General features: G+C 39.1%; 1 protein-coding gene across 2 annotated transcripts in view; it reads left to right on the top strand.

Annotated features, from left to right (window-relative positions):
* Positions 1–1,606: 1,606 nt before the first annotated feature.
* Positions 1,607–10,482, top strand: part of LOC139979604 (uncharacterized) — a 52,126-nt gene continuing 43,250 nt past the window's right edge. Inside the window, exons 1-7 of one of the 2 annotated variants that reach the window (XM_071990571.1) lie at positions 1,607–1,787; positions 2,696–3,032; positions 3,407–3,548; positions 4,296–4,552; positions 5,345–5,359; positions 6,483–6,650; positions 7,512–10,230. In XM_071990571.1, coding sequence (XP_071846672.1) covers positions 2,718–3,032; positions 3,407–3,548; positions 4,296–4,552; positions 5,345–5,359; positions 6,483–6,650; positions 7,512–10,230 — 3,616 coding nt within the window. In that variant the 5' untranslated portion in view covers positions 1,607–1,787; positions 2,696–2,717. The remainder of the gene's footprint in view (positions 1,788–2,695; positions 3,033–3,406; positions 3,549–4,295; positions 4,553–5,344; positions 5,360–6,482; positions 6,651–7,511; positions 10,231–10,482) is intronic. The other variant, XM_071990572.1, reaches the window with a different exon arrangement.

The raw sequence follows: 10,482 nt of genomic DNA, 5'->3' as shown, positions 1-10,482 counted from the left end.
CTGTTATAACGGCTATCATAAAACTTGGTTGAAGGAAATGAAAAAATAGCAGATATTTCCGAAACCGAACACTACACACATAGGCGTAGGAGGCGCGGCGGCAGTGGCGGAGATAGGGGTATTGGTCAGGAGTGGCGAGAATGGTCTGAATGGGCCCTTTCGACACTATCTAAGCGGAGCGCCACCACTGGTTGGCGCGTAGCGTACAGAAAATTTTTGAGTAAAGATACTCCCTAGATCGCCGGAAATGACCCTTTCCGGGCCTGGCTAATTTGCAGATAAACGAAGAATAAGGTTTCATCGCCAAATTACACCAACAAAATGTGACAAATGTCAATAAGTAGATGAGAGCGCAATAAAAAAGTCAATGATCTAGAATAAGTAAAAAGTGGTAAAGAGCTGAAAAAGGCGTCAGCAGTCCATTTGAGTCCGTCAGGGGGGCATCCGCCCCCCTGACCATATGGACGCTCCACCACTGCGCGGCGGGGGTGTAGGCCCTAATTCGCCATTACTAATATAAAAGAGAGTTTTGACATAATTGGACCTCCATGCTTTTTATACATCTACTTGAGACATGTCGTTGTTTACATTAGCATCCCGCGATATACTGCGCAATTTGAACGGACCGTACGGTACATGATGGCATGCGATGTAATAACCGATGCTTGCGTATATGATATTGACATGAACACGTTGAACGCGCGCTTCGCGCGCGAAAATTTTTGGTTATTTTTTCAGGCAAGTCGGACAGTTTTGAGGCTTTTCATCCTGGAACGCCATTTTCATGCTCACTGATATGATGTGATATCTGCTGTTTGCGTTACAAATTCGAACAGGCGCGTAGCGAGGAATTTGCCAAGGGAGGGGCGAAGCCTGTAGGCAAATTATCTAAGCGTAGCGCCACCATAGGTTGGCGCGAAGCGTACAAGCAAATTTTGGCCGAAAATGTCTCCCAGATCGCTGGAAATGACACTTCCCATGCCTTGTAAGTTGCCTCTAAGCACTTTCTATTTTGAAATTACTTAGCGATATCATTTAAAAAATGCTGAATGGGGGGGGGGCGGGCGGTTGCCCCCATCCCAAAATGCGTCATGTTCCCCGACGACACGGTCGAGTTCGAGACCAGCCACAGTTGGTTTCATAGCACAATTCTACACACGCGTTATGATAGACCATATATAGTATATATATAGATCATTAGTGACAGAGGAAAATGGAAACGTCAAAAACTGGAGTTGTCGGTGTAAGGGGTAGGGTGAGTCACACTTTTACGAAATCATTGATCCGTCACTGGCTGCCCTTCAGTGCTGTAATGATGTCACTGTTCTTCTTTCTCTTCCCGGTGTCTTCGCGTTTTGCTTTTACTCCCTCTTTTTCTCTCTTTCTTCTTTTTCTTTTCCCTTCCTTCCTCTCCTCCTCCTCTTTTTCCCCCTCTTTTTTCCTTTTTTCTTCTCTGTTTTTCTCTTCTCTTTTTCTTACCCGGGGGGCGCGCGCCCCCAACGCCCCCCCCCCCCTGGATACGCACCTGGTGTATACCTCCACACATCCCTGAGTCCGCGTCTGATATATCGTAAATATATTTGTATACTCATACGTTGTTAAAACGGCATCCCATATATCGAGATTAGACTTACATGTACGATGGCGCGAGTTCTAAAACTTGTGGAAATCAGACGATGGGCACCCAGATAAGCAAACTCATGAGTGCAACAATTAATCTCAACCCTGATATTAGTCATATTGTGCTGCTAATTTGTTATTTCGAAGTTTGCTTAGGGTACAGCAAGGTAATTAGGCAAGACATGTATATCTAAGAACATAAGTCACACGTTTTCGCAACGTACTTACAGTTACACTATGTTCTAGGCCTTACATAAAATAAATAGCCTAAGCTGGATATAGCATAGGCGTATGCATCTGTAGGTATATCTCAGCGGTTGCTATACGCAATACCGTTGGTTTAATCACCTTTGGTTAGGAAATCCATGTTAGGCAGTTACAGTAGCCTTACTCCAGTGTCTAACTTTTGAAACATCTCTGGGTGTTAGGTTCTAAACCTTAAGTGCAAGTCTACTGTGCAACATAGCATCTAGGCTAGATCTGAATCCTGAAGGGATCCTAATTTTGTTGTTATTGGTTCAACATGCCGTTGGGAGACTTTCATCCAGATGATAGGGTGTAAATACCCTTCCCCCTTTTCAATATCCCCCTCCCATAATACATAAAAGTATAAAGCCCATTTACTGACTAATTATGCCTCAGAAAGTCAGAACATTGCACTATTTCACATCATTTGTTTTCATTGGGAGGATCCCATAACACCATAGCCTACACTGGAGTCTGCTTCACGGACCTCAGGGCCATACCTCCTCCTAGTGCTTACAATCATAGTTGATAAAATATATAATTTCTTTGGGCATGCTCTTTGGTATTTTGTACAATACACTAAAATTTATGCAATACAAGATAGTTTGATGCATCTGAACAGTACACACAACTCTCTGGCTTGATGAATCTCTCAGCTCACAGACCGTGATCGGGTGAATAAGCAATTAAGGCATTAACCATTGCTCCCAAATATGCTTAACAGCCAAATAATGATCACATCAACAAAAACAAATATGGCAGAGTGTAGTTTGCCCTGACAGATTAGCTTGCTATGTCATCAATTTCTATATCTTATAATATATCTTAGGATACCAAGGATGTGACAAGCAATGCAACGGTTTTCACCGCACAGTTTCTTCCTAAACACTGAAATCTTGGATGTGACTTCAGACAGTTCCAAGCTAGTTCAGTTTTGTCAGCTCGAAACCAGAAATGACAAACTCGGCTCTGTGCTGACAGAGAGGGATCGTTGCCATTTAGGGGAGATCAGCAAATCTTGGTTTGAAGATGTGAATGCCCAAAGACAGCTGTCAGTTGGTAAAGAAGACACCAAGCATGAATTAACAGAATTGGAGAATAATGAGGAGGTGAAACTGGACAGGAGTGAATCAATTGGGAGAAAGCAAAATGCAGTGCCTGTGCAGGTGAGCATACTCCAGTGTATTTTCAAGCCTAATTATTAATGAAAACATATGCATGAATCATATACATATATATCTATATATATATATATATCTATATATATATATCTATATATATATATATATATACATATATATATATATATATATAGAGTTGGTTGGTTGGTGTCTATCTTGGCGCAGAGTGCTCTATGTTCGGTGGACAGAGCGTGATATATGTTGAGACTAGTGGAACACTAGTAGTTGTAACTCAGAGTTTCACGCGTTGAGCGATCATCAGACAACTCTTGTTTCAGACAACTCATGTTTTAATATAAATGGGGTGTAATTATAGTTAGTATCTAAGACCAGGCTGATTCTTTTGTCACTTTTAACAGACACCACTAAAGACAGATGAAGGTTTGCTCCCTCATGAGGTCTTTTCTTCGCAACCTCTCTTCACTCCTGACCAACGAGACAAGACAGGAGTCAGCGAAACTGTCAGTGATGAAAATAATACAAAGGATGATGGAATCAGTGGTAATCTGAATTTTGCTATTAACTTTCTCTCTGTCAAATACAGGCTTTTTTATAATTTACTTAGGTAATAAGGATATTGAATCAAATCAGTTTGTTTTTGTTTACTCTGTAGTTTATTGTAAGGAACATCACCTGCTCACAGGATGAAGTTCACCATTCAAGTTATCATGAAACTGATAGGGTTCCTCATTTATAGAAAACTTGAAATTTTGAATACTAAGCTTAAGAGAAATTAAGCAATACAGACTAGATATGTCACTAGTCATGGAAAACTGAATGATTTCCTTAAGTTGTTCCTTACCAAGTCTTTAAATTTTGTCACAGAAATTTGACAGTACAGACATATTCCCTGCAGAAGGTGATAGATCCTCATTGTTTTGTCATCGAAAAATCATGAACTTTTAATTTTCAAGAAAAACTTAGGAACCCTTGAAACTAGAAAGAGAAAAATTTCAAACTCGGACTCATGTCTTTGGACATGATAAGTGTTTATGCAACACAGTGGTTGGAACTGTCTACTGTCTTATCAAGTCCAAGAACCCTATTCCTTTCTGTGAAGTTCAATGGTCATTTGGGGTCAACAGAGGTCAAAGTCTGAAATTTTCTAAACCCGATAACTCAAGAAGTACATCTTTGTTGAACACTAATACTTGGTATGTTGATCCAGCTTGATGAGTACAAGAACTGTATTGAAATAAGTGCAGGTTATTTCTAATCGTTGCCTTTCATTGTTTCATCTTCGATTAGGTTCATCCTCCGCAGCCTGCCACAGCACTCCGGAAGTGGAGTCACAAAATTTTACGCTGTCGACCAGCCACAGACAAGGCTCAGTGGTACATAGGACTGAGTCTGCTGTAAAGCTTCCAGCACTAGCTATCAGCCCTTTGCACCGTCAACAGGAGGAGACCCCTCAGTTTGTCAGAGGTTTGCTTCAGCTACAGACACCGTCTACCATCAATAAAACCCAGGAAACCTTGTCATTTAGTGCTTTTCAAGCCAGTCAGGTAACTTAGCTATTTATTATTCATTGTAGATTGTTTTCCATCTATAAACTATTCATTATAGCGATACGCAGTGTGTAAGGTCAAAATGTTTGGCCTTTAATCTTGAAGTAAATTGAATGATCCCAGAAAGCCTACAGTATATGTTTGCGTTGCAATATGTCAGTATAAATCTTGAAAAGGCATTTTTTCATTTAGTGTTTTTGGACCTTATTTTAGTCATTCAAACAATATTTGTGTTTTTGATGTGACACAGGGTATAATTTATCCGGTATCTAAAGCAAAATGCTAGATTAATGGTCAAATTGCTACACAAGTATAACAGGTTTGTACAAAGTATCCATCGTATTTAATGAGAGACCAAATTCAGAGCCCAAAAAACTGCTACACAAAATTGGATCTCCAAATTAACCTGTATCCTTAGTCTTATCCTACCCCAATTTATATTTTGGTCTTAGAAGCTGTACTCTTACTACAATGGTCCATCCATTGCAGGCTAACCTTATCCATTTACCTATAAAATCATGTTTACCTGAATCATTCATTCAAGTCTAAGAAGTCTATACTAAAAACTGTTCTGATTTATATTGTAAAAATAGATGTATTTAGACTTGTAAGGTAACATTTTATTCTTGAGAAATAAACCATTAAAAGGTATAAAAGACACATTGATAGCTCTTAGTTTATGGAGCTGTTGATATTTAAATTCTAAACTAACTTGCTTTCATGCTATGTATAGACATTTCATTTATTTTACCATTTCCTCCTCTCTTCTGCAATCATTTTGAACACAAGGCTAAACATTTCAGGGTAAGAAGTCTTCATATCACATGTTTGTGCATGATGTGAGTGTGCCTGTAGATAGTAATGTGTGCCAGATGCCTTGCGTGCTGTAACTTCTCCTTTGCCTTTTAGGAGAATATTTATTTCTCTCAGTCCTTGTCTCTTCTGCACTCTCATTCTACTGTGCGTCGAGCATTTGATGACCTGATTGACCAGTCTACCCCTGTTGACCGACCCATTTTGAACCACCAACTTCCTTCTCTTTCTAAAGAAGTCTTTGAGTCTTGAGCCTTTTAGAAGAGGAAGATTGTGATATGGAGGGGGGGGGGGGTGTTGAGGAGAAGTCCACCTAAAACTGTGTAGTGGGACCAGGGAGTTGTTCCATAACAACTCCCTGATAGAACCAACAATGTTTACAGCAGACTCAATCTTTGTTGATATGTTCAGTATCATTATCTGAAGAAAAGTAGCATTGTTAGTAAAGTTTCCCTACACACCAGTGAGTTTCATTTTTCGTAAATATGGTAGAGGGAACTTGGTACTCTGTGAGCCTCATTTTCTTTTTCTGCTTGCCGTGCTCAATGTTGCTTTGCATGCACCTTCCACCATGCAGTCTAATCTGCTCTCCTCATGTTGAATATTACTTTGAGAATGTATCAGTCCGGTCATGGTAAATAGACAGGGTTACACCTAAAGATGGTTTACTCACTGACCCAAACTTCTAGCAATTAAAAATTACATTGTGATTAGAAAAACTCAAAAATTCATGCATTTTCAACACCCCCCACAATGAATCTCATATGCGATGACTAGTTGTTTACACCAAATTCAGATTGAATTGTTCAACTAAAAAAGAAAAGAGTTTTACTAGACCAAAGCTAGTGTTCCTACCCATCTCTCCTAGGAGTACATATTGGTCATTATTTGTTATTTTGCTAACTAGATTTGCTGTTTAGACAACCATCGATAAGACCTGATATTCTAACTGTCCATCCAGAAAAAGAAATGCTTAAAAATGTGCCCTGAAAAGGATGACAAGATAATAACCAGTTTAAAAGTCAGACAACATCCATGGTAGGGTATGATGATGATGATGATGATGATGATAAATCGAAATGCTTTTGATCTTCATCTGATTTCACTTTTACAGCCCACACCTCAAAGGTTATTAAAGAGTCTTGGTGCTGAACATGACCTGAACCTATCATGGACCAGTTCCATGGCCACACCACAGTCTGCAAGAGAGACTACCATTATCAACACATCCTATGCTCACCTGTCATGTACAAATATGGATAGCCCTCAAACTTGGAAACCTGTAAGTTTGCTGCATCATGTGTTTATACTGGTCTTGACAATCAATTAACATCAAAATCCACCCTGAATGGAGAAGTGTGTGAGGTTGCCCACTGCCTGTCAGAGATTTGTCCAATGTGTTTGTATTCAGATGTTCTCTAGTTGTGGCAAAAATAGGAAGTTTTCAGATGCCATTCTACCCTCAAGCAGTTCATTCTGTTGCCATTTCAAAGCCTCAAGAAAGCCTCCTTTACCTTTTTCAACTCATCAATGAGCACTTAACCGATGTAGAGTCCTAGAACACTTTTTCAGCAGATCTGCACATAACCTTATTAGCATATTAGAATTGGGTTGAAGTTACTATTGTCATGAACTTGTTAATCAGCAGTTAGTATGACATTCTACTAGCTTCTTTTAGTATTCAGGCAGTGTATATGAAATCTGTTAGAAATTTGTGATTTTATCTAGTAGTTTTATTTAACAGGAAGTTAGTCAGTGTTGGAGCACAGAAATCAAAATTCACTTTGCGAAGTCACTTTGCGAACCAAACACATTAATTATAGTATGAAACAAGTGCATAGTCTGTGCTTACAATTACATATCTTTTTCCAAAAATGTGAAAAACAAATTGAAGTTAATGTGAGGCAATATAGTATGTTATATCTTGGTATTACTGGGCTACTATAACTTTGAGGAACAATAGTGGATTTATTTTGTCACAATGTGGGAGGTCTCATAAGTTAAAGTAATGGCACCATTGTTTTTATTTTTCACCAAAACTTACCAGTAACTGCCATGACATAGTAAATCCTGGAATCCTGCTTTTCAACCTGAAATATGCTTCAGATTTTATTTGTTTTCTCTTGTATTGTTTTTGCTTTAGATGGTTGCTAAAGTACTCTTTGCTAGTTCAACAGTCAAACCCAAGAAGGAAAGGAAAATATCATTTAAAGAAACCTCCAGTGAAGCATTGGAGACACTTCATTTTTCCTCAACTGAGGATGAAGCAGACATAGCTGATCGTCCACCATTAAAGGAGAGGATGAAAAGGACAAATAACAACCAAGAGGATGAAGGCAGTCTGAAAAATGAGGACAATCAAGATATGATGGGTGATAAAGCTGGTGAGCCATCTACAACTGCACCTGAAGGATCCTCTCTCATAGTGGAAGAACTAGACGAGAAAGATGAAGAGCTGATGGAACAGAGAAACAGTTTTAAAGAACATAATATGGAGCCAGAAGAAAGAGGTATCAACCAATTGAAGATGTCTGAATCTATGGATACCACAGGTGGACCTGATGCAAGAATTAAGAAGAGAAATGAGATTACAAAGATCTTGAGTTTAGATGGAGAGACAAAAATGCATCATCTGGGGAAAGAATTCTCCTCTTGTAAAAATAAGAGAAAAGTGGATAAGATTGAGATGGATTTGAATGAAGCCATGCAGAAGAAGTTCAAGAAAGAAGCCAATTCTGCTTCTGCTGAGATTTACAGGTTAGAGGATAAGAGTAATGTTAAGTCAGAAAATTGTCCTGATTGCTGTGTATCTGACAGATGTACCACCACAGAAGAAAATGACATTCTTCTGGACCGCAACTTCAAGAGAGAAGAAAACGAAATGGGGCTATTGACTAGTCAGAAAGACAAAGCTAGAGTAATAATGCAAGGAGAAAGCAAATCTAAAGAAAATGATTCAAGGATGGAGAAGTCTGGAAAAATTGAGGAGAGTAATTTGATGAAAGTGGAGAATGGTTCTAATTTAGGGAAAGAGATAGATCATCAAAGAACAGATTTTGGCAAATCTCTTAGTCATGGAGACACTGCTAATAAAAGTGAAGAGGGAATGTTCAAAAAATCAGTGGAGGTGGATCCTCTAGCGAGAGATGGAAATTGTGAACAAGAGGTGAAACAAGAAGAAGATACGATTGTGGAGGATTGTTTTGGTGTAGCTGGAGATTTGAAAGATTCAACTCATGATCATTCAGAGAGGTCTAAAAGACAAACAATGGAAGGAATTTTAGGAGGAGGAATGGTAACATCGATGAACAGCAAAGGCAGTTCTGAGAAAAACCAAAAAATTGTAGAAGAGGGTAAACCTGACAGCTGTTCAACATGCAAGGATGAGAACGTATTTCAAGAGAAAGTGGATTCATGTTTGGATTCCTTTGATGACATAAAAAAGGAGAATGTAGAAAATGTTGTAGGACAGTCAGATGGATTGGGCCAAGACGGAGTAGAAGAAGAATTAGTTTCAGATATTAACGGTGCTGAGAATAGTGAGATGGTATCTGACTTTGAAGATGGACTGTCGGATAGATTAGCAATATTAGCTGAAACTTTGAACATTCCTTTTGCTCAGATGGTTGCCGCAGACAAGAAAGCCAGAGAATTACAGAGATCTTCGAGGAGACGGAGGAGTAAAACAAAGACACAAGAAGACAAAGGAAGGGTCGTTAGCATTGAGGAAAGCATTGGTGATAAAGAAGCATCAATTAATAATATAAGAGAGGAAAAGACTGGAGGAGATGATGCGGTTGGTGGGAAAATACCACCACCACCTACTGGAAATTGTGAGCATCCTAACCAGCACAAGGAGAATTATTACTCAGAAGACGATAATCATAACTCTTCTTCTCAAAAGCAGTACTCACCCCCAAGTTTACAACTCAGTGGGTCTCTTCCCAAAGAGACTGTTAATCCTTCAAATATAGAAGATACACTAGCTTTTCTCTTAGCCACTCCCCCTCTTGTTCAGCAGAAAAGATTGTCAGTTTCAAACTTAGCCTCAGGTGTTAAAGTAAATGAAGATACAAAGAATGGTCAGTCATTAATTGAGGCAGTTGAGGAGAGACCATCTAGAGAACAGGGAACCTCAAAAGATACCCTTAAATGTTTCCAATCTCCTCCGGGGAATTGCTTGAAATCAGAATTGAAGGTCACTCCACCCATGACTGACTCTGCTCCCGAAGGTTGTATCTTCTCACCGCTCACTCCAAACATGACAGAAGCAATTTTGAGAGTCACAGAGGAAGTCTCATCTAGTCTAGAAAACAGCAGAGATATTGATGAGGAGAGAACTCCAAAACTCAAGAATAGCAGCAAAGCTGTTTCTGAGCTACCCGTGGAAATGGAAAGGAATCAAGAAGAAGACATGAGTGTGTCTGGCCCAAATTCCCTCCATAATCTTGATGAAGAAAATACTGAAACAACTCTTAAGAAAAGTTCGAATTCGAGTAATAATTCGGAGGGTGAAGAAAGTCTTCACGAAAGTTCAAGAAGAGGGCTTGATTTATCTGATAAAGGGAAGGAACCTAGCTCAGGAGCGGTCAGAGAGGAAAAGGAATCTTCTGTTATGTCTCTCTTGCAATTGAAACCCAAGGGCTTGGCTACTAAATTGATGTACTCTGCATTAGAAAAGCCAGCCAGCAAACCAAAAGTTTTCGAGTGGCAGAAGGCTGCCGTAGTAGATGAGGCTTTTCTAGAAAATGAAGAGAAGAAAAATGCTGCAAATAAAGAAAACAACAACACAACTATGGATCTCCCATCGTCTGCTGGTTGCTTGCCAAAGAAGAGAAAGTTTATATACGATTCTAGAAACAGTAAGTATGGTATATATACAGTATATATATTTTATGTTATGTTTATGTTAACTACTACATGTGTACCTGTGGTAGTCCCTGGGTGAGGTCATGTTGTAAATTGTATTGTAACTGTTGTGTCTTGTGTAGCTGTTGTGTGCTGTATTTGTGTTGTTTACCTACTGAAATTAGAGTGTAAATAACTAAATACAATGAAGCTGATGTGTCCCTTAGTTACTTATTTTGAGTGAGTGATTTATGCTATAGTTCATG

The sequence above is a fragment of the Apostichopus japonicus genome, chromosome 14, assembly GCF_037975245.1.
Source record: "Apostichopus japonicus isolate 1M-3 chromosome 14, ASM3797524v1, whole genome shotgun sequence".
NCBI lineage: Eukaryota > Metazoa > Echinodermata > Holothuroidea > Aspidochirotida > Stichopodidae > Apostichopus > Apostichopus japonicus.
This window is presented reverse-complemented; position numbering and strand designations above follow the sequence as displayed.